This window comes from Saccopteryx bilineata, chromosome X, assembly GCF_036850765.1.
Source record: "Saccopteryx bilineata isolate mSacBil1 chromosome X, mSacBil1_pri_phased_curated, whole genome shotgun sequence".
NCBI lineage: Eukaryota > Metazoa > Chordata > Mammalia > Chiroptera > Emballonuridae > Saccopteryx > Saccopteryx bilineata.
This window is the reverse complement of record NC_089502.1, coordinates 33,910,750-33,935,783: the sequence shown is the minus strand read 5'-3', so window position 1 is coordinate 33,935,783 and position 25,034 is coordinate 33,910,750. Positions and strand designations below refer to the sequence as shown.

General features: G+C 39.4%; 1 protein-coding gene across 1 annotated transcript; it reads left to right on the top strand.

Annotated features, from left to right (window-relative positions):
- The first annotated feature begins 23,688 nt into the window (after window positions 1-23,688).
- LOC136317562 (E3 ubiquitin-protein ligase RNF138-like) lies at window positions 23,689-24,422 on the top strand. The gene is made up of 2 exons (XM_066250360.1): window positions 23,689-23,803; window positions 24,067-24,422. The coding sequence occupies exons 1-2, from the start codon at window positions 23,689-23,691 to the stop codon at window positions 24,420-24,422; spliced, it is 471 nt and encodes a 156-aa protein (XP_066106457.1).
- Window positions 24,423-25,034: the final 612 nt, after the last annotated feature.

Here is a 25,034-nt window from a genome sequence, read left to right as displayed (position 1 = left end):
TTTTAATGGGGTGACATCAATAAATCAGGATACATATATTCAAAGAAAATACGTCCAGGTTATCTTGTCGTTCAATTATGTTGCATACCCATCACCCAAAGTCAGATTGTCCTCTGTCACCTTCTATCTAGTTTTCTTTGTGCCCCTCCCCCTCCCCCTTTCCCTCTCCCTCTCCCCCCTCCCCCCGTAACCACCACACTCTTATCAATGTCTCTTAGTCTCACTTTTATGTCCCATCTATGTATGGAATAATGCAGTTTCTCGTTTTTTCTGATTTACTTATCTCACTTCATATAATGTTATCAAGATCCCACCATTTTGCTGTAAATGATCCAATGTCATCATTTCTTATGGCTGAGTAGTATTCCATAGTGTATATGTGCCACATCTTCTTTATCTAGTCATCTATTGACGGGCTTTTTGGTTGTTTCCATGTGCTGGCCACTGTGAACAATGCTGTAATGAACATGGGCCTGCATGTGTCTTTACATATCAGTGTTTCTGAGTTTTGGGGGAATATATCCAATAGAGGGATTGCTGGGTCATAAGGTAGTTCTATTTTCAGTTTCTTGAGGAACCACCATACTTTCTTCCATAATAGTTTTACTACTTTACATTCCCACCAACGGTGAATGAGGGTTCCTTTTTCTTCACAGCCTCTCCAACATTTGCTATTACCTGTCTTGTTAATAACAGCTAATCTAACAGGTATGAGGTGGTATTTCATTGCAGTTTTGATTTGCATTTCTCTACTAACTAAAGAAGATGAGCATCTTTTCATATATCTGTTGGCCATTTGTATTTCTTCCTGAGAGAAGTGTTGGTTCATGTCCTCTTCCCATTTTTTTATTGGATTGTTTGTTTGTTTATTGTTGAATTTTATGAGTTCTTTGTATATTTTAAATATTAGGCGCTTATCTGAGCTGTTGTTTGAAAATATCATTTCCCATTTAGTTGGCTGTCTGTTTATTTTGTTGTCAGTTTCTCTTGCTGAGCAAAAACTTCTTAGTCTGATGTAGTCCCATTCATTAATTTTTGCCTTCACTTCTCTTGCCTTTGGAGTCAAATTCATAAAATGCTTTTTTTTTTTTATATAATTTTATTTTTTTAATGGGGTGACATCAATAAATCAGGATACATATATTCAAAGATAACAAGTCCAGGTTATCTTGTCGTTCAATTATGTTGCATACCCACCACCCAAAGTCAGATTGTCCTCTGTCACCTTCTATCTTGTTTTCTTTGTGCCCCTCCCCACCCACTATCCCTCTCCCATTCCCCCCTCCCCCCCGTAACCACCACACTCTTGTCAATGTCTCTTAGTTTCAGTATTATGTCCCATCTACGTATGGAATAATACAGTTCCTGGTTTTTTCTGATTTACTTATTTCGCTTCGTATCATGTTATCAAGATCCCACCATTTTGCTGTAAATGTTCCGATGTCATCATTTCTTATGGCTGAGTAGTATTCCATAGTGTATATGTGCCACATCTTCTTTATCCAGTCATCTATTGATGGGCTTTTTGGTTGTTTCCATGTCCTGGCCACTGTGAACAATGCTGCAATAAACATGGGGCTGCATGTGTCTTTACGTATCAATGTTTCTGAGTTTTGGGGATATATACCCAGTAGAGGGATTGCTGGGTCATAAGGTAGTTTTATTTTCAGTTTTTTGAGGAACCACCATACTTTCTTCCATAATGGTTGTACTACTTTACATTCCCACCAACAGTGTATGAGGGTTCCTTTTTCTCCACAGCCTCTCCAACATTTGCTATTATCTGACTTGCTAATAACAGCTAATCGAACAGGTGTGAGGTGGTATCTCATTGCCGTTTTGATTTGCATTTCTCTAATAGCTAAAGAAGATGAGCATCTTTTCATATATCTGTTGGCCATTTGTATTTCTTCCTGGGAGAAGTGTCTATTCATATCCTCTTCCCATTTTTTTATTGGATTGTTTGTTTGTTTGTTGTTGAGTTTTATGAGTTCTTTGTATATTTTGGATATTAGGCCCTTATCTGAGCTGTTGTTTGAAAATATCATTTCCCATTTAGTTGGCTTTCTGTTTATTTTGTTATCAGTTTCTCTTGCTGAGCAAAAACTTCTTAGTCTGATGTAGTCCCATTCATTAATTTTTGCCTTCACTTCTCTTGCCATTGGAGTCAAATTCATAAAATGCTCTTTAAAACCCAGGTCCATGAGTTGAGTACCTATGTCTTCTTCTATGTACTTAATTGTTTCAGGTCTTATGTTTAGATCTTTGATCCATTTTGAGTTAATTTTTGTACAGGGAGAGAGACTGTAGTCCAGTTTCATTCTTTTGCATGTGGCTTTCCAGTTTTCCCAGCACCATTTATTGAAGAGGCTTTCTTTTCTCCATTGTGTGTTGTTGGCCCCTTTATCAAAAATTATTTGACTATATATATGTGGTTTTATTTCTGGACTTTCTATTCTGTTCCATTGGTCTGAGTGTCTATTTTTCTGCCAATACCATGCTGTTTTGATTGTCATGGCTCTATAATATAGTTTGAAGTCAGGTATTGTAATGCCCCCAGCTTCATTCCTTTTCTTTAGGATTGCTTTGGCTATTTGGGTTTTTTTATAGTTCCATATAAATCTGATGATTTTTTGCTGCATTTCTTTAAAAAATGTCATTGGAATTTTGATGGGAATTGCATTAAATTTGTATATTGCTTTGGGTAATATGGCCATCTTGATTATATTTATTCTTCCTAACCAAGAACAAGGTATATTCTTCCATCTCATTATATCTTTTTCGATTTCCCTTAACAATGGTTTATAGTTTTCATTATATAAGTCCTTTACATTCTTTGTTATGTTTATTCCTAAGTATTTTATTTTTTTTTTGTTAGAATCGTGAAGGGGATTGTTCTTTTGAGTTCGTTCTCAAATGTTTCATTGTTGGCATATAGAAAGGCTATTGACTTCTGTATGTTAATTTTGTATCCTGAGACTTTACTGTATTGGCTTATTGTTTCTAGTAGTCTTTTTGTGGATTCTTTTGGATTTTCGATGTATAGGATCATATCATCTGCAAAAAGTGATAGCTTTACTTCTTCTTTTCCGATATGGATGCCTTTTATTTGTTTGTCTTGTCTGATTGCTCTGGCTAGAACCTGTAGTACCACATTAAATAAGAGTGGAGAGAGTGGACAACCCTGTCTTGTTCCTGATTTAAGGGGGAAAGCCTTCAGTTTAGTGCCATTTAATATGATGTTAGCTGATGGTTTATCATATATGGCCTTTATCATGTTGAGATATTTTCCTTCTATACCCATTTTGTTGAGAGTCTTAAACATAAAATTGTGTTGTATTTTATCGAAAGCCTTTTCTGCGTCTATTGATAAGATCATGTAGTTTTTGTTCTTTGTTTTGTTGATATGGTGTATTATGTTAACCGTTTTACGTATGTTGAACCATCCTTGAGATTCTGGGATGAATCCCACTTGATCATGATGTATTATCTTTTTAATATGTTGTTGTATTCAATTTACTAGTATTTTGTTTAGTATTTTAGCATCTGTATTCATTAGAGATATTGGTCTGTAGTTTTCTTTTTGTACCATCCTTGCCTGGTTTTGGTATGAGGGTTATGTTGGCCTCATAAAATGTGTTTGGAATTATTGCTTTTTCTTCAATATTTTGGAAGACTTTCAGTAGAATAGGAACCAAGTCTTCTTTGAATGTTTGATAAAATTCGCTGGTATAGCCGTCAGGGCTTGGACTTTTATTTTTGGGGAGGTTTTTAATGTTTTTTTCTATTTCTTCTCTACTAATAGGTCTGTTTAGGCTTTCTGCTTCTTCTTGACTCAGTCTAGGAAGGTTGTATTGTTCTAGGAATTTATCCATTTCTTCTAGGTTGTTGAATTTAGTGGCATAAAGTTTTTCATAGTATTCTACAATAATTCTTTGTATATCTAAGGTGTCTGCGGTGATTTTGGATTTTGCTTATATGATTCTTTCTCTTTTTTCCTTGGTAAGTCTTGCCAAGGGTTTGTCAATTTTGTTGATCTTTTCAAAGAACCAGCTCTTTGTTCTATTAATTTTTTCTATAGTTTTACTGTTCTCTATTTCATTTATTTCTACTCTGATTTTTATTATCTCCTTTCTTTGGCTGGTTTTAGGTTGTCTTTGTTCTTCTTTTTCTAGTTCCTTAAGGTGTGAAGTTAAGTGGTTCACTTGGGCTGTCTCTTGTTTGTTCATATATGCCTGAAGTGATATGAACTTCCCTCTTATCACTGCTTTTGCTGCATCCCATAGATTCTGATATGTCGTGTTGTCATTTTCATTAGTCTGTATATATCTTTTCATCTCTGCACTTATTTCTTCTTTGACCCATTCATTTTTTAAAAGTATGTTGTTTAGTTTCCACATTTTTGTGGGATTTTTTTCCTCTTTTTTGCAGTTGAATTCTAGTTTCAAGGCTTTATGATCAGAAAATATGCTTGGTACAACTTCGATTTTTCTGAATTTGCTGATGTTGTTTTTGTGGCCTAACATATGGTCAATTCTTGAGAATGATCCATGTACACTGGAGAAAAATGTATACTCAGTCACTTTGGGATGAAATGTCCTGTAGATGTCTATCATATCCAGGTGCTCTAGTGTTTTGTTTAAGGCCACTATATCTTTGTTGATTCTCTGTTTGAATGACCCATCTAGAGCCATCAGCGGTGTATTGTGGTTTCCAAGTATGATTGTATTTTTGTTAGTTTTTGTTTTAAGGTCAATAAGTAGCTGTCTTATATATTTTGGTGCTCCTTGGTTTGGTGCATATATATTAAGAATTGTTATGTCTTCTTGATTCAGTGTCCCCTTAGCCATTATGAAATGGCCATTTTTGTCTCTGAGTACTTTTGCTGTCTTGTAGTCAGCATTATCAGATATGAGTATTGCTACGCTTGCTTTTTTTTGGATGTTATTTGCTTGGAGTATTGTTTTCCAGCCTTTAACTTTGAATTTGTTTTTATCCTTGTTACTTAGATGAGTTTCCTGTAGGCAGCATACAGTTGGATTTTCTTTTGTAATCCATTCTGCTACTCTGTGTCTTTTTATTGGTGAGTTTAATCCGTTTTCATTTAGTGTAATTATTGACACTTGTGAGTTCCCTATTGCCATTTTATGTATCGCTTTCTGTTAGTTTTGTGTCTTGTTTGATCCTTCTCTTTTGTTTTTCTATCTTTTGTTTTTATTTGGTTGTATTCCATACATCTTTCCTCTGTTGCTATCTTTTTTATCTCATGTGCTTCTGTGGTGGTTTTTTCAATGGTGGTTACCTTTAAGTAATGAAAAGGGTTCCTACCCTGTTCATTGTAGTGCACTATTTTGAGAGTACTTTTGCACTCCATCGTCCTTTGCTACTGTTAATCTGCATCCTCTCCCCTCCTTTTTTTTTGTTGTTGTCACAGTTTAAATTTGGTTTTATTGTGTTCTTCTTGGAGCTTTTACTTGTGGCTTTGTTTTTTTTTTGTTCTTTGTATCTGATTGGAGAATCCTCTTTAGTAATTCCTGGAATGGGTGTTTTTTGATGATAAATTCCCTCATATTTTCTGTATCAGTGAATGTTTTTATTTCTTCTTCATATTTACAGGGTAATTTTGATGGGTATAGTATTTATGGCTGAAAGTTCCTCTCTTTCAGGACTTTAAATATTGGGGTCCACTCTCTTCTAGCTTGTAGAGTTTCTGCTGAGAAATTTGATGATAATCTAATGGGCCTTCCCTTATATATTGTATTCTTGTTTTCCCTGGCTGGCTTGAGAGTTTTTTCTTTGCCCTTGGTTTGTGCCAATTTTATTATGATGTGCCTTGGAGTAGGTTTGTTGGGGTTAAGAAAACTCAGAGTTCTGTTTGCTTCTTGAATTTGTGGCTTTAGTTCTTTCCCCAGGCTTGGGAAGTTTTCATCTATTATTTGTTTGAGTATATTCTCCATCCATTTTCTCTCTCTTCTCCCTCTGATATACCTATTATTCTTTTTTTTTTTTCTGAAGCTGGAAACGGGGAGAGACAGTCAGACAGTCTCCCGCATGCACACAATCGGGATCCACCTGGCAGGCCCACCAGGGGTGATGCTCTGCCCACCAGGGTGCGATGCTCTGCCACTCCCGGGCGTTGCTCTGGTGCCACCAGAGCCACTCTATTGCCTGGGGCAGAGGCCAAGGAGCCATCCCCCGCGCCCGGGCCATCTTTGCTCCATGGAGCCTTGGCTGCGGGAGGGGAAGGGATAGACAGAGAGGAAGGAGGGGGAAGGTGGAGAAGCAAATGGGCGCTTCTCCTATGTGTCCTGGCCGGGAATCGAACCCGGGTCCTCCGCACGCTAGGCCGACGCTCTACCGCTGAGCCAACCGGCCAGGGCCCTATTATTCTTATGTTATTCTTTTTGATGGAGTCAGATAATTCTTGTAGGGCTATCTCTTTTTTTAAAATTTTTGAGTCTCTTTCTTTTTCTCTCTGTTGTGCCTCAAATTGCTTGTCTTCTATTTCACTAATCGTCTCTTCTATCTGACCTGTTCTATTAGCTAAGCTTGTTACCTTGTTTTTCAGCTCGTAAATTGAGTTTTTCATTTCTGTTTGATTCGTTTTTATAGTTTCAATTTCCTTGGAAATATATTCTTTTTGTTCATTGAGTTGTTTTCTGAGCTCTCTGAATTGCCTTTCTGTGTTTTCTTGTATATCTCGGAGAATTTTTTGGATTTCTATCTTAAATTCTCTGTCATTTAGCTCCAAGGTTTCCAATATATTAAATTTTTTCTCCATTGATTTTTCCTCATCTAGCTGTGTTACCTCTCTTTCTTTTGTATACATGATATTTGATTTTCTCTTCATTAATGGCATCTGAGGGTAGTTTTGTTGATAGTATTAATGAGATTTAATAAAGAATAAAAAGTTAAAAAATAAAAAATCGAAAAGAGTTGTTTTTTTTTTTAAAAATTAATAATGAAATAAAGAAAAATAAAATAAAATAAGAATTATAAAAGGAAATTATTCCCCCCCTCCTTTTTTCCTCTCCTCTCCTCTCCTCTCCTCTCCTCTCCTCTCCTCTCCTCTCCTCTCCTCTCCTCTCCTCTCCTCTCATTCTTGAGAAAATCTTGTGGTGAACTGTGAATTATATTGTTCTAAATAGAAAAAACAATGCCTGTAATGGAGGGCCTGAATTGGGGAGAAGTAATAAAGGGGCAAAACAAAAAAAAGAAAAAAAAGGGTGTATGGACCCACAAAAAGCAAATAAGAAAATCAATTGGGTCAAGAATAAAATGATTTGCTTTTAGGTGTTGGTTGACTAAGAGTTATGATGAGAGGAATAAGAGGGAAACAGGAAAATGGGGGGACAAATTAAAAAATTACTATTGTATTTAGTGGAACAAGAACTAGATAAAATGGAGAGCCAGGGATAGAAGCACTGCTAGTGTGTTAAAAAGGTGAAGTAAAAACCCCCCAAAATGCCACATACATAAATTTGTGTCCCAGATAAGATATTTTTGTTATTGAGGTTTGAATGAGAGGAGATGTAAAGGAGAAAGGAAGAAACTAATATAGAGGGAGAAAAGAAAGAGAGAGAGAGAGAGAGAATAAAGAGGGAAACACTAAAAGAAGATAAAAGATAAAAGAGGAGAGAGAGAGAGAGAGAGTTAAGGGTTTTGGAGTGCAATCCTCATAGAGAGAAAGGAATAGGAAAGAAAAGATAATGGAAGATGTAACACTTATGGTTAATGTAGTTCAAGGAGAGGAAAGAGTAAGATCGGCAGAGAGTTAAATGACCAAATTGGAGGAGGAATAAAAAATATCAATAGTGAAGATAAGAGAAACAAACGAACAAATATAATAAAATGGGATAGGCTATAAAGTCTGTGTATTATTCTTGATTTTGAGAGGTTATCTTCTTGCTTTTTCTTTTCTCTCCCTCTTTCTGGTCGGTGACTCTGTACCCCGGGTTCTGCCCTTTTGGCATGCTCAGGTAGAGGTTTGTAGTTGATAAGTCTTTATGGCAATGTCATGTATTGTGCTTCAGTCTCGTTGGCAGTCGAGGCTCATTAGCATTTATAGGCTCCGCTAGTGAGAGAGTCCGTGTTCCTGGAGCCTTTCTCCTAGTCTTTCCTTCCTCAATTAGTTGCCTGATAATCCAGCTATGGGGTTGCTGCTGCCTCTGCCTGGATAGTAGGAGGCTCAAAGAGCTGGCAACTCCCCAATCTATTCCCACTCAGCACAGGGCTCTGGGTAAGGCTCAGTCAGTCAGAGCTGCTAGCATAATCAGGCGGGACTTCCGCCCACTCAAAGACCTCTGGCTCTGCCACTCTGTGGGATATCACGGGCACGCACTGCTGAGGCACTTGGAGGAATGTCTTGCTTACTATCTGTGCACGCAGACCAGAATATCAGGTTGTTGCCTCTCACTCCAAGTGAAACCCCTGCCCTCACGGAAAAGTTGCAGCATTGGAATTGGCTCTTGCTCCGTCCCCGGGAGCGGCTTTTTCAACGTGCTGTGGCCGCCCGAGATTCTGCTTTTTGGCCCACACAAAGGCTCCTGACTCTGCCCTTCTGTGGGATAACATGGGCAGGCACTGCCGAGGCACTCAGAGGAATCTCTCGCTCACTATCCGCGCGCGCCGACCAGGTTATCAGGCCAGCCACCTCACCTTCTGTGTGAAACCCCCGCCCGCACGGAAAAGTTCCAGCATTGGAATTGGCTCTTTCTCCCTTCACGTGTGTGGCCTTCCCAGGGTGCTGGCGAAGCCCGGAGATTCCACTTTCAGCCCACACAAAGGCCCCTGACTCTGCCTCTCTGTGGGACAACACGGGCGCACCCTCCCGGGGCTTTGGAAGGAATCTCTCGCCCACTATCTGCATGCGCCAACCAGGAGATCGGGGAAAATGGCTGCCCTGCTTGTCTTTCTTTGTCTGGGTTTGGTGCGAGTGTTAGCTTGTATTGCCCGGGTTGCCACAGGAACAGTCTTTCCTCCACTTGGATCTCTATGCCACAGCCTGGTTCGGCCGTTTGTGCCGCGGCCTGGATCTATTCACCCCCTTTGCCCGCCTCAGTTTCTATATTCTCAGTTCCCAGTGAAAGCCGCCCTGTTTAGGTTAGCGAGGAAGGTGGAGCATTTCTTACTCCATATTTCCTTCAGGGTTTGATTATGTATTTAGCCAATTTTTCGCTCGACCATACCTTTGGGTGTATTGCGAAACATCTGGAGGCTCCAAGGATAGGTTTTTCTGTTTCTGATTGAAGATCTTGTTGAGTTTTGGGGGAGATTTATCGGTATCGCTTCCTACCGCGGCATTGCTCTGACGTCATCTCGTATTTGTCATTTCTGACTGATTTTTTTTCATTATTTCAATGTCCTTTTTTTATATTTGCTATCTCTTTATTTAGGTGTTCGTAATGACCATCTATTGTTGTTCTAATATCTTTGAGCATCCTTACAATCATTATTTTAAACTCTGCATTTGGTAATTTGGTTATATCTGACTCATTCAGGTCCTTTTCTGGGGATTTCTCTTGATTCATTTGTGTTTCATTTCTCTGCCTTCTCATTCTGTCTGTATAAAGGAAGGTTTTGGTCACTGGAGTCCACTGGGTGTGGCCTCTGTGTTCCCTAGGTGTGATCTCTCTGCAGGCCCACTGGTACCTGTGCTACTGCTGCCTAGGGCGTTTGGGTATGTGTGTTGACGGTGCCTGCCCACTGGGGCTGTTGCTGTGGTCTTTGTCTCTCCTTCACTGGAGTGGCTGTGATCACGTGCTCAGGTATACAAGCCATGGTGGCCTTGGCCTTCGCCCCATCCTCGTGGGTGGCATTTTGCTCAGCCCTGAGGGCAGGGGTGAGCACCTTTGCTCAGATGCAGGTCTCTGCCTGATTCCAGGCTTTCATCCCAATCTTGCAGGAGGAGCCCACTTGTGGGATGGCTGAAAGCCTTGGCTCAAGGACCGGGCGAGAATGTATGCCCATGCTCAGTAGCGGGATTCCACCTATTCTGGGATTTTGGCTCCACCCTCGCAGAAGGAGCTGCCTCCCAAGTCAGGCCACAAGCCTCAGTTCTGCAGGCAGGGCAAGGCTGTGCTCCTGTGCCCTTGCTGAAGGGCAGCTCTCCACTCCTTCCGGAGCTCCTGCCCTTTTCCCCGCAGGTTGGATTACAGACAGCCCACAGCTGGGCTTGACCACTTTTGCGGGCCACCTCCTTCCCAGCCATGCAGGACTGAGCTCACATCTGGGCCTCAGTGGTAGCCAGACAGCTTCCGCCCTTGTTGACAGAACTGTGCTTCCTCATCCCTCCACTGCCTGCCCTCGGGCGAGCCCTCAGCCTTGTTGGTGGTAGCACTGCAGCTCAGATCCTAACACTCACTACTATAATCCCGAAAGCTCACTCCTTCTAAGCAACTCTACTCTGAGTGCCATGGGAGAGCTTGTCTGGTTGGTGTCCTGCTTCTCTTTGCTGGTATTACTGTTTTCAGGGGAAATATTCACTTCATATTTGGGGAGTGACTTGTCCCAGAAGTTAGGGTCTCTGTCTCTCAAAAGGTTTCTCCCTGTGCCTCCTAGATTACACTTTCTTCTTGCTACTCCAGTCCTCTCCTCTCTCCCTGTTTCCCAGAGTCCCGGGTGAGTGGTTTTGAGAGAGGTGTTCTGCGGGGTCCCTTTAAGAAGAATTCTGAGTCTGAGAAATCAGTCTCTTTCTCACAGTGTCCTTTCTTGTTTCCAGCTAAATACTGTCCATACACCTGTTTTAGGCTCTGGGGCTGCAGGCTGGGGCTTTGTTCTTAGGACTCAGGACCCTCCCCTCTCTGCTAAACTCACTTCCTGCCACATGAGTCTCTCACAGCTGCCGTTTGCTCCAGGGACCTGGGCAGCTCTCTCCATGTTTCCGCTTTTCCTACCAGTCTCAGTGTGGCTTCTTCAGTGTTCCTTGGTTGAAGAGTCCTCTTAGTTTAGTCCAAACTTGTTTTTCTCCGATGATGGTACTTAAAATTAGTTTGTAATCCACTTTGGTTCTGGGAGTTGGAAGTTGGTATGTCTGCCTACTCCATTGCCATCTTGTCTCTCCTTTTTTAGCTTTTTAAGATATGCCTATAATGCTATGAACTTCTCTCTCAGGACTGCTTTTTCTGTGTCCCATAAATTTTGAATTATTGTATGCTCATTATCATTTGTTTCTAGGAATTTTTTAATTTCTTCTTTGATCTCATTGTTAACCCACTTATTATTTAATAACATGCTCTTTAGTTTCCAAGTGTTTCAGTATTTTTCTGTTGTGGTTGATTTCTAGTTATATGCCATTGTGATCAGAGAAAATGTTTGATATGATTTAAATCTTCTTAAACTTGTTGAGACCACTTTTGTGCCCTAACATGTGGTCTATCCTAGAGAATGTACCATGAGCACTTGAAAAGAAAGTAAATTTTGCTGCTTTAGGGTGAAAGGTTTTGAAGATATCTATTAAATCCAGTTGATCTAGTGTGTCCTTTAAGTCTGCTGTTTCTTTGTTAATTTTCTTTCTTGAGGATCTATCTAGTAATGTTAGTGCGGTATTAAAATCCCCTACTATTATAGTATTGCTGTTGATCTCATCCTTTTTGTTCATCAAAATCTGCTTTATATATTTAGGTGCTCCTATATTAGGTGCATAGATATTTATAATGGTTATCTCTTCCTGTTGGATTGCTCCCTTTACCATTATGTAGTGACCTTCTTTATCCCTTACTATAGCCTTTGTTTTAAGTCTGTTTTGTCAGATATAAATATTGCTACCCCAGCTTTTTTTTTCCATTTCCATTTGCATGAAATATTTTATTCCAACCTTTTACTTTCAGTCTATGTGTATCTTTTGTTTTTAGGTGTATCTCTTGTAGACAGCATATATATGGGTCATGTTTTCTTATACACGCAGGTACCCTATGTCTTTTGATTGGATCATTTAATCCATTTACATTTTATTATTATTATTATTAAATTTAATACAGTGACATTGATAAATCAGGGTACATATGTTGAGAGAAAATATCTCTAGATTATTTTGACATTTGATTGTGCTGTATACCCCTCCTGCAAAGTTAAATTGTCTTCTGTAACCTTCTGTCTGGTTTTCCTTGTGCCCCTCCCCTCCCCTAACCCCTCTCTCCTTCTTCACCCCATCCCCCCTCCCCCAACCCCCCGCCCCTGTTGCCATCACATTCTTGTTCATGTCTCTGAGTCTCATTTTTATGTCCCTTCTATGTATGGATTCGTCTTACTTTTTTTTCTGATTTACTTATTTCACTCCATATAATGTTGTCAAGGTCCATCCATGTTATTGTAAATGATCCGATGTCATCATTTCTTATGGCTGAGTAGTATTCCATAGTATATATGTACCAAAGCTTTTTAATCCACTCTTCCTCTGACGGACACTTGGGCTGTTTCCAGATCTTCGCTATTGTGAACAATGCTGCCACAAACATGCGGGTGCATTTCTCCTTTTCAAGCCGTTCTATGGTGTCCTTGGGGTATATTCCTAAAAGTGGGATAGCTGGGTCAAAAGGCAGTTCGATTTTCAGTTTTTTGAGGAATCTCCATACTGTTTTCCACAGTGGCTGCACCAGTCTGCATTCCCACCAGCAGTGCAGGAGGGTTCCCTTTTCTCCACAACCTCGCCAGCACTTATTCTGTGTTGTTTTGTTGATAAGCGCCATTCTGACTGGTGTGAGGTGATATCTCATTGTGGTTTTACTTTGCATATCTCTAATGATTAGTGATGTTGAGCATTTTTTCATATGCCTATTGGCCATCTGTATGTCCTCTTTGGAGAAGTGTCTATTCATCTCTTTTGCCCATTTTTGGATTGGGTTGTTTGTCTTCCTGGTGTTGAGTTTTACAAGTTCTTTATAGATTTTGGTTATTAACCCCTTATCAGACGTATTGTCAAATATGTTCTCCCATTGTGTAGTTTGTCTTTTTATTCTGTTCTTGTTGTCTTTAGCTGTGCAAAAGCTTTTTAGTTTGATATAGTCCCATTTGTTTATCCTGTCTTTTATTTCACTTCCCCGTGGAGATAAATCAGCAAATATATTGCTCCGAGAGATGTCCGAGAGCTTACTGCCTATGTTTTCTTCTAAGATGCTTCTGGTTTCACAGCCTACATTCAAGTCTTTTATCCATTTTGAGTTTATTTTTGTGAGTGGTGTAAGCTGGTGATCTAGTTTCATTTTTTTGCAGGTAGCAGTCCAATTTTCGCAACACCATTTGTTAAAGAGGCTGTCTTTACTCCATTGTATTTCCTTACCTCCTTTGTCAAATATCAGTTGTCCATAGAACTGTGGGTTTATTTCTGGGTTCTCTGTTCTGTTCCATTGATCTATATGCCTGTTCTTATGCCAGTACCAGGCTGTTTTGAGTACAACGGCCTTGTAGTATAACTTGATATCAGGAAGTGTGATACCTCCCACTTTATTCTTCTTTTTTAAGATTGCTGAGGCTATTCGTGTTCTCTTTTGGTTCCGTATAAATTTTTGGAATATGTGTTCTATATCTTTGAAGTATGTCATTGGTATTTTAATTGGTATTGCATTGAATTTATAGATTGCTTTGGGTAGTATAGACATTTTAATGATGTTTATTCTTCCTAACCATGAGCACGGTATATGCTTCCACTTGTTTGTATCTTCCTTCATTTCTTTTATCAATGTTTTGTAATTTTCCGAGTACAAGTCTTTAGTCTCCTTGGTTAAGTTTACTCCTAGGTACTTTATTTTTTTGGTTGTAATTGTGAAGGGGATTGTTTCCTTAATTTCTCTTTCTGACTGTTCATTGTTAGTGTATAAAAATGCTTCTGATTTCTGAGTATTGATTTTATATCCTGCCACTTTGCTGAATTTATTTATCAGGTCCAGTAGTTTTTTGACTGAGACTTTAGGGTTTTCTATATACAATATCATATCATCTGCAAATAATGATAGTTTTACTTCCTCCTTTCCAACTTGAATGCCTTTTATTACTTCTTCTTGTCTGATTGCTGTGGCTAGGACTTCCAGTACTATGTTAAATAAGAGTGGTGAAAGGGGGCACCCCTGCCTTGTTCCTGATCTTAAGGGTATTGCTTTTAATTTTTTCCCATTGAGTATGATGTTGGCTGTGGATTTCTCGTAGATGGCTTTTATCATGTTGAAGTATGTTCCCTGTATTCCCACTTTGCTGAGAGTTTTGATCATGAATGGGTGCTGGATTTTATCAAATGCTTTTTCTGCATCTATTGAAATTATCATATGGTTTTTTTCCTTCTTTTTATTTATGTGATGAATCACATTGATTGATTTACGAATATTGTACCAGCCTTGCCTCCCCAGAATAAATCCCACTTGATCATGGTGTATGATTTTTTCCATATATTGTTGGATCCGGTTTGCTAATATTTTCTTGAGGATTTTAGCATCTATATTCATCAAGATATTGGCCAATAATTTTCTTTCTTTGTGTTGTCTTTGCCTGGTTTTGGAATCAGAATTATGCTCGCCTCATAAAAGGAGTTTGGAAGTCTTCCTTCTTCTTGAATTTTTTGAAATAGTTTGAGAAGGATAGGAGTTAGTTCTTCTTTGAATATTTGGTAGAATTCCATTGTGAAGCCATCGGGCCCCGGACTTTTCTTTGTTGGGAGTTTTTTGATAACTCTTTTGATCTCATTTGTTGTAATCGGTCTGTTTAGGTTTTCTGTTTCTTCCAAATTGATTTTTGGAAGATTGTATGTTTGAAGGAATTTGTCCATTTCATCTAGGTTGTCTAGTTTTTTGGCATACAGTTCTTCATAGTATTTTCTTACAATATTTTGTATTTCTGTTGTGTCAGTTGTTATTTCTCCTCTCTCATTTCTAATTTTATTTATTTGAGTCCTCTCTCTCTTTTTCTTGGTGAGTCTACTTAAAGGTTCATCAATCTTGTTTACCTTTTCAAAGAGCCAGCTCCTAGTTTCATTGATCCTCTGTATTGTTTCTTTAGCCTCTATGTCATTTATGTCTGCTCTGATCTTTATTATTTCCTTCCTTCTACTACATTTGGGCTTTACTTGCTGTTCTTTTTCTAATTCTTTTAGATGCAGGGTTAAGTTGTTTATTTGAGCTTTTTCTAGCTTCTGAAAGTGTGCCTGTAGTGCTATGAACTTCCCTCTCAGCACTGCTTTGGCTGTGTCCCATAAATTTTGAGTTGTTGTATGCTCATTGTCATTCGTTTCTAGGAATTTTTTCATTTCTTCTTTGATCTCATTCTTAATCCATTCATTATTTAACACCCTGCTATTTAGTTTCCATGTGTTTGAGAATTTTTGAGCTTTTCTGCTGTGATTCATTTCTAGTTTCAAGCCGTTGTGATCGGAGAAAGTGCTTGATATGATTTCAGTCTTCTTAAATTTGTTGAGAGCACTTTTGTGCCCTAACATGTGGTCTATCCTAGAGAATGTACCATGAGCACTTGAAAAGAATGTATATTCTGCTGCTTTAGGCTGAAAGGTTCTGAAGATATTTATTAAATCGAGTTGATCTATTGTTTCCAATAAGTCTGCTGTTTCTTTGTTAATTTTCTTTCTTGAGGATGTATCTAGTGATGTTAGTGGGGTATTGAAATCCCCTACTATTATAGTATTGCTGTTGATCTCGCCCTTTAAATCCATCAAAGTCTGTTTTATATATTTGGGTGCTCCTATATTAGGTGCATAGATATTTATAATAGTTATATCTTCCTGTTGGATTACTCCCTTTATCATTATGTAGTGGCCTTCTTTATCTCTTACTATATCCTTTGTTTTAAAGTTCAATTTGTCTGATATAAGTATTGCTACCCCAGCTTTTTTTTCATTTCCGTTTGCATGAAACATTTTTGTCCATCCTTTTCCCTTCAATCTATGTGTATCTTTTGTTCTAAGGTGTGTCTCTTGTAGACTACATATGTATGGGTCCTGTTTTCTTATCCATGCAGCTACCCTATGTCTTTTGATTGGATCATTTAATCCATTTACATTTAAGGTTATTATTGATATGTAGTTGTTTATTGCCATTTTCTTCTTTAAAGGTGTATTCCTTTTTTTTTTCTGTATTCTTTTCCCACTTTGATCTGTTTACACCAGGCCCCTTAATATTTCCTGCAGCATTGGTTTGGTTGTAATGAATTCCTTGAGTTGTTTTTTGTCTGGGAAGCTTTTTATTTCTCCATCGATTTTAAACTATAGCCTTGCTGGATAAAGTAGTCTTGGTTGTAGGTTCTTGTTCTGTATTACTTTGAATATTTCTTGCCATTCCCTTCTGGCCTCAAGTGTTTCTGTTGAGAAGTCAGATGTCATCCTTATGGGGGCTCCTTTGTAGTTGATAACTTTTTTTTCTCTTGCAGCTTTTAATATTTTCTCTTTATCGCTTAGCTTTGGTATTTTAATTATGATGTGTCTTGGTGTAGGTTTCTTTGGGTTTCTCTTTAATGGAGTTCTCTGTGATGGATTTGTGAGAGTTTCTCTTGCATTAATTTAGGGAAGTTTTCAGCTATGATATGATTGAACAAAGTCTCTATCCCTTGTTCTTTTTTTTTTTAAATAATTTTTTTATTTAAATTTTTTTTATTTATTCATTTTTAGAGAGGAGAGAGACAGAGAGAAGGGGGGAGGAGCTGGAAGCATCAACTCCCATATGTGCCTTGACCAGGCAAGCCCAGGGTTTCGAACCGGCGATCTCAGCATTTCCAGGTCGACGCTTTATCCACTGCGCCACCACAGGTCAGGCCTATCCCTTGTTCTTTTTCTTCTTCTTCAGGAACCCCTATGATGCGGATGTTATTTCTCTTCTTGTTGTCACAGAGCTCTCTCAGAGTTTCCTCTGACTTTTTGAGTCTTTTTTCTCTTTTCTTCTCTGCTTTCATGCCTTCATTCCAGTTGTCCTCTAACTCGCTGATTCGATCCTCTGCTCTATCTATCCTGTTTTTAATTCCTTCCATTGTGGTCTTTATTTCTGATATTGTATTTGTCGTCTCCAACTGATTCTTTTTTATACTTGCTATTTCTTTATTTAGGTTTTTAAACTCCCCCTCCATTGTTGTTCTAAGATCCCTAAGCATCCTTACAATCATTATTTTGAACTCCACATCTGGAAGTTTGATTTTTTCCATATCACTCAGTTCATCTCCCGAAGGTGTCTCTTGTGGTTTCATTTGGATTATACTCCTTTTTCTTCTCATCTTCTTTCTTTTGTTTGTTTTATTTGTAGAGTTGGTTGAATCTAGGCTTGGTGTTGTCTGCCTCCAGTTTTCAGTTGTGTTATTTCTAGGTTTTCTTGGGTTGGTATCAGCTATTATTTGTAATCCACTTTCGGATTTGGGCAGCTTTGAAGTCTTGATTTGTTTGTTTTCTTCACAGGTTATAGTCTTGTTAACTGATCTCAGCAGGGGGCTTCCTTGAAACTGTAACCAGGAATGCTGTGGGTGTAACCTGAGATGCTGAAGGTCTGTTCCACCAACTAATCTCACTGGGGGCAGGGTTTTTTCTCAGCTTCAGTAGGGGGAGGTGTATCTCAGATCTCCATGGAGACTTGAGTTACTGCCCCTCCTCCCCACTTCTTGTTTCCAGCTGTGTCTTGTTGCACTGATTGGAGCTGGATAGATGTCCGGAGATCTCTGTTCCGGAAGCACTTCAGCTCTGTTTTGTGAAAGGTTCAGTCCCTCCCCCAGCTATGGCCGCCTCCAGCACGAATGAGTCAGCTTTTTTATTTCATTTCTTGCATACCTTGGCCCCTCACAGTCTGTCCCTCTCCCTGTCCTTTCCCCTTGGGAGATAAGCTGGTCTTTTCAACCCACCTTGCTCCCTGGTCTCTAGGTAAGTGGCTGTGAGTAGTAGTTTCTGCTCTTTTTCCTCTGTGAAATCCTCTCTGGGCTCTCAGCCTCACCCCCCCTTCCGTTTCTGTAAGCAGAGGAGATTCAGGCACTCCTTACCAGGATTATTATGGCTTCCTCTTTGCTCCTTGGTTTTTGAGAGCTGTTCTTGCAGTTCAGTGTTGGTTTTTTATGCTGATTTTTCCTAAATTGATTTGTATTCCAGTTTGGTGTTGAGAGCTGGGCGTCTGTGCATCCGCCTACTCCGCTGCCATCTTCTGACCCTTAATCCATTTACATTTAAGTTATTATTGATATGTAGTTGTTTATTACCATTTTATTCTTTAAAGCTAAATTTCTCTTTTACTATATTCTTTTCCCCCTTTGTTCTGTTTGCAACAGACCCCTTAACATTTCTTGCAGCATTGGTTTTGTTGTAATAAATTCCTTGTCTATTTTTTGTCTGGGAAGCTTTTTATTTCTTCCTCAATTTTAAATGATAGCCTTGTTGACTAAAGCAGTCTTGGTTGTAGGCTCTTGTTCTGCATTACTTTGAATATTTCTTGCCATTCCCTTCTGGCCTCAAGTGTTTCTGTTGAGAAGTTAGACACCATCCTTATGGGGGCTCCTTTGTAGGTGATTGACTTTTTTTCCCTTGCAGCTTTTAGTATTTTTTCTTTATCTCTTAGCTCTGGTATTTTAATTATGTTGTGTCTTGGTGTAGGTTTCTTTGGGTTTCTCTTTAATGGAGTTCTCTGTTCTTCTTTAACTTTTGTGACTTTTTCCTGCTCTATTTACTGAAGTTTTCAACTATGATTTCTTCAAACAGGCTTTCTATCCCTTGTTCTTTCTGTTCTTCATCAGGAAACTCTATGATGTGGATGTTGTTTCTCTTTAGATTGTCACAGAGCTCTCTTAGAGTTTTCTCAGACTTTTTGAGCCTCTTTTTTTTTTGCTGCTCCTCTTCTGTGCTTTCGTTTATCTTGTCTTTTAAATCTCTGATTCAATCCTCTTCTTCATCCAGCCTGCTTTTTTTTTGTATTTTTTTTCTGAAGTTGTAAACGGGGAGGCAGTCAGACCGACTCCCTCATGTGCCTGACCGGGATCCACCAAGCATGCCCACCAGGGGGTGATTCTCTGCCCATCTGGGGCATCACTGTGTTGTAACTAGAGCCATTCTAGTGCCTGAGGCCAAGGCCACAGAGCCATCCTCAGTGCTTGGGCCAACTTTGCTCCAATGGAGCCTTGGCTGCAGGAGGGGAAGAGAGAAACAGAGAGGAAGGAGAGGGGGAGGATTGGAGAAGCAGATGGGCGCCTCTCCTGGCTGGAAATCGAATCCGGAACTCCTGTACACCAGGCCAATGCTGTACCACTGAGCCAACTGGCCAGGGCCTCCAGTCTGCTTTTAATTGCTTCTAGTGTAGTCTTCATTTCTGATGTTGTATTTGTCACTTCTGACTGGTTCTTCTTTATTATTTCAAGGTCCTTTTTGATGCTTGTTATCTCTTTATTGAGGTGATCATTATGATCATCCATTGTTGCTCTAAGATCTTTGAGCATTCTAATAATCATTATTATAAAGTCTGCATTCAGTAGTTTGGTTATTTCCATCTCACTCAGTCCTTTTTCTGGGGGTATCTCTTGTTGATTCATTTGGATTTCATTTCTCTGTCTTCCTATTTTATCTGTGTATACACTCCTTGTTTGTGTGTGTTTTTTGTGAAACTAGCTAAGTGTAGGGTTGGAATTGTGTACCTCCAATTTTCAGTTGTTTTATTTCTAGTTCTTCTTGAGTGGCATCAGCTGTTGTTTGTAATCCGCTGTGGGCTACTTACCTGCTATCACTGCTCTTTTTACTGTTTGTGTTGGCATTTTCTATGTTTTAGCTGGGTCAAGTGTGAGGAGCCCATCCTTAAGCATCCACTCTAAGAAAGGTTGTTAGGTCCTGAACTGGTGTTTTCTGTATCTGGCTACTTAATGTGCCTGCCCTGGACCTCCCTGTCTGGGGCCTGGCGCAGATCAGTGGGGGTCAGTGCCTATGACTGGCTCTTATCAACCTTTTTGGGGCTATAGGTGATCCAGATCTTGTGTCTGCCTGTGCTGGGCCCAGGTGCTTTTGTAAATATAAGCTGCATTCCTAGGCTTGCTTTCATCTATTCTTGGCCTGGGGGAATTTCCTTTACAGGTTCAAGTTTCCCTGAGATCCGCTTTTTTTTTTTGCCTCTTATTGCTGGCTACTTGTTGGGCTCAGTAATATAATTTAATGATTAGGTAGGTATTGGATGTGGCCTGCTCCTTAGCCTCAGGTGACATTCTATCCAGACTATTTATTTATTTATTTATTTTCTTCCTTTTCAGCACTCAGTAGGGTGTAGTCACAGGAGTCCAGTTGGTGTGTCCTATGTGCTCCCGTTGTGTGGTCTGTCCAATGGACTGCCACTACTGTTGCTGCCTGGGGTGTTTTGGTAAGGTGCTGCTGGCGCCGCAGCCTCCAGTGCCTTGGGAGTGCTTGCACATGTCTGCATGTGCCTGTTTGGACTGCTTCCACGACCTCCCCAGCCTCTGCTGCTGCTGAGGGCTGGTCTGCATCACCGGGGGTTCTGTGCATCTGCTCTGACCTCCTCAGCAGCTGCTGCAGCTCCCACCTCTGTGGGCTGACACATGCACACTCACTTGGACCACCTCTGACGTCACCCAGCTTCCACTGCTGGTGAGGGAGCACCTGCCACACGAGGAGGTTTGTGCGCTGGTCCAGACCTGCCTAGCGGCCACCACGACTTCAGCCCTAGCTGGCAGGTTCGTGCATGACTGTGTGGACCCTTCCACTGTATTTTTTTTAAAATAATTTTATTTTTTTAATGGGGTGACATCAATAAACCAGGATACATATATTCAAAGAAAACATGTCCAGGTTATCTTGTCATTCAATTATGTTGCATACCCATCACCCAAAGTCAGATTGTCCTCTGTCACCTTCTATCTAGTTTTCTTTGTGCCCCTCTCCCTCCCCCTTTCCTTCTCCCTCTCCCCCCTCCCCCCGTAACCACCACACTCTTATCAATGTCTCTTAGTCTAACTTTTATGTTCCACCTATGTATGGAATAATGCAGTTCCTGTTTTTTTCTGATTTACTTATTTCACTTTGTATAATGTTATCAAGCTCCCACCATTTTGCTGTAAATGATCCAATGTCATCATTTCTTATGGCTGAGTAGTATTCCATAGTGTATATGTGCCACATCTTCTTTATCCAGTCATCTATTGACGGGCTTTTTGGTTGTTTCCATGTCCTGGCCACTGTGAACAATGCTGCAATGAATATGGGGCTGTATGTGTCTTTACGTATCAATGTTTCTGAGTTTTGGGGGTATATACCCAGTAGAGGGATTGCTGGGTCATAAGGTAGTTCTATTTTCAGTTTTTTGAGGAACCACCATACTTTCTTCCATAATGGTTGTACTACTTTACATTCCCACCAGCAGTGCCTTTCCACTGTATCTTGAGCCTCTACTTCTGCCAAGGAGAGGCCCATGCTGCAAGCAAGAGTGTGTGTGAGCCCGGATCTCTACAGCGGCAGCTGTGGTTCCTGCCTGTGTCGGATGGCCTGTATGCACTTGCTCAAATTGCCCTGGCCTCCACAGCTATGTCCTTGCTTCCATAATCCCCTTCCACGCTCCAGGGCTCTAGGCTGTGATTCCAGTTTGGGGGCTGAGTACCTACAACTTGCTGCACAACCATCCATATCCTGAGAGTCCCTCCTGGCTGCCGTGCTCCTGGGAGCAGGGCAGCCCTTTCCACATCTCCGCCTTTCCTACCAGTCTCAGTGTGGGTTCTTTGGTGGTTCTTGGCTGTAAACTCCTCTTAGTTTAGTTCAAAGTTGGTCTTTCAACATGAGTGTTCTCAGAATTAAGTTGTAATCCACCTTGGTTTCAGGAAGTGGGAATTGGAGCAACTGCCTACTCTGTGGCCATCTTGTCTCCTGCCCTCAACTTTGCTATTAATGACTGTGTCACCATAGAAGTCCCAAGTCTAAGGGAGGTTTCTCCCACCTCAGTTCTTGTCAAGCTGTGAGAAAGAATTCAAGCGACAGACAGGGTGCAACATTCAAGCAAAACAAGCAGTCTGGCCTGAGCAAACTCAGCTAGCCTGAGTGCTCCACCTAGTGGAGTTTTAGGAGTTATATACTCTTAGCTTCCAGGCTTTGTTTCCCTTTTGTCGAATCTAACTTATAGGGTTTCAAGGATCAACTTCCCTCATATTGGAACTAACATACAGGGTTTCAAGTTGTTTGAAGATTTAGTGATTTTGTTTTGGCAGACCTTAAGACTGCTGACTCCCTCCTTCAGTGAATGAAACCCCCACTCCCTTTCCTGTCTGATAACTTTCTATCCTGCCTAACAACTTGTGGCTTTAAGGAAGTCACATTCCTTGGATCCTACCTCCATCATTAAAAATGGAGGATAGGATAGGACTTCTAAGGTTTCTTCCCACTCACATTAGATTTGTGTGATTCTGATTCTTTGTGTAGTTAAGTTTTAATCAGAAGCAGAAAGATTACATAATTCTCTGAATATGGAATAATGAACCGTTAACAGAAGGAAATTGTGACCAATGTTCTTGTATAGGCAGTATGCTCAAAGAGCAAACGAGGAGAAGCTAATTTTAGGAGAAGAGGTAGGAGTGTGGATTCTCATGGATAGTTGCAAAGTCGACAGGCTCACATCTTCTCAGTTAACTAGGAAACCAGGTCATTGATTGATCATCAGAGCTTTGGGGGAATGGTTTGAAATTTAAAGAAACTAGAGAAGATTTGGATTAGCTACTATAGGTCATTTTCCAGGAACTCAGGTATGAATAACAATTGTTATTATTGTTTTACTTTTATTTTTAATTGAATTTATTGAGTGTGACATTGGCTAATAGAATTATACAGGTTTCAGGAGTACAATTCTATAATACATCATCTGTATATTGTAATTAAGCAATATGTCAAGTTTTACTCCAACCATTATTATTATTCATATTACTTACTGGCTTTCATCAGACTTGATTCTGAATGCTTTTTATAATTTCTAAAGGTCAAATGTACTTTGAGAATGACTATTTATTAATGGTGAAACTACATTTTATTGTTTCATATAAGCTTAAAGAAAAGTCTCAAGAAGATATATCACTTTTAGAAACAGAAGTAGCATGTTGGGATACGTGTGTATAGCCTTTTAAAATGACTTGAGATGATATTGCAACAAAGGTGAAAAAGCTTTAAATACAGTCTTCCTAAAGCTGAACTTTGATTCTTCCTACACGTATTCAGGCCTATTTGGGCTTGTTTAGAGGATTAACCGAAGTACGAGCTCTGGTAAGATACAGCCAAAGAATGTTCACTGTTCAGATAATCTTTCTGAATTTGCAATGTATTTTAACCTCTCACATTCCCTGTTATAACATTTTAAACAAATGTTTTGGTTAATTATCTCAGGAATGCCTTTATGATGTATATTATTCTACTGTTTGATTTTATGTAGCACATCTTTTAGAATACTAGACAATGAAGAATGCACTAGAAAGATTCTTCGTATTAATGTGCATCAATTTGAATGTTCTACAAGTGCAATGTCTTTTAAAAGTTTAGTTTATTTAAGAAGTTTCGTGATCTGACAACTTACTTTTAGACTTTATTTCCTAATTTATTAAACTTAAATGTATGGTATGTAACATTAAAAACAGTATAAATAATTAAGATCTAATTTTCAACAGCAAAACATTAAAATATGTCCATAATGTATAAAGAAAATTTTTAATTTTTTTAATCATTTGGAGAAGATTCTGGTCCAGGCCACCAGTGACACATCAGCTGCTGCCATGGATGAGGGGCTCACTCTAACCAATTCCTACAGCGAAGATGATTTCTACTGCCCCAGTTGCCAGAAGGTACTCAGAAAGCTGGTGCAAACAATGATCTGTCGACATGTTTTCTGTAGTGTTTCCTGACTGCAATGAGAGAAAGCGGAATACATTGTCCCCTCTGTCGTGGATTTGTGAATAGGAGGGAAAGATCATGTCCTAAACGGGCCTTAGACCTTGAAAAAATCATGAGAAACTTTCTCAGTTGCTGCAGGTACTGTGAAAAACAGATTAAATTGTCTTCCATGAGACATCATCACGAATCTTGTGAGAAGTATCAAGATGAATATGGTATTTCTGCTGTTATTCCAAATGTACAGATCTCTCAAGATTCAGCAAGAAGCAGTAATTGGAACAAAACATCCACATCTGATAACGTGGAAACTTATCAAGAGAATACAAGTTCTTCTGGCCACCCCACCTTTAAGTGTCCTTTATGTAAAGAATCAAACTTTACAAGACAGCATTTACTGGATCACTGTAACAGTAATCACCTACTTGAAATAGTTCCTGTGATGTGTCCTATTTGTATGTCTCTTCCTTGGGGAGATCCTAACCAGATTACTATAAATTTCGTAAATCACCTAAATCAAAGACATCAGTTTGATTATAGAAAATTTGCGAATCTTCAGCTAGATGAAGAAACCCAATATCAAATTGCTGTTGAAGAATCTTTTCACACTGACATCTGAAGGCTGGGGACATTCTGTATATCTTTGTACCCCACAAGTGCCATCGTTAAGGAGAACACTATGAAATCACCATTCCAATAACTTGATGAGCAAATTAATAAAAAGAAATTCTCCTTATTGTTTTAGTTTTTTAATTGAAAAATAACGGCGGGCTTCCTAAAAATTTCATTTTCTTGATAAGTTAAAAAATGTATGTTAGGACATTATCTTTAAAAGTACTAAAAGGATTATATTTCATTAATGTAATGGTAAAAAGGGAATTCTTGCTGTACTTTACCTTTTTTTATATTACATATTCTTGAATTTTTTAATGGTGCTTTTTGTAGGTAGTTTCTCCCATTGATGTTACTGTATACAGGTAAAACACAGTAGCAAATGCTAAAAGATGTGATTGATATTAACCTGATTTATCAGAGTTGCAGAATAGAGACTTGAAGTGCTAAGTAAAAGAATCCAAAGGAATTTTGTTTTTCTAACAAGAGAGGTGGGATGTACAAACAGGGACAGACCGACAGGAAGGGAGAGAGATGAGAAGCATCAACTCATATAGTTATGGCACCTTAGTTGTTCATTGATTGCTTTCTCATCTGTGCCTTGACCTGGGTGGGGTGG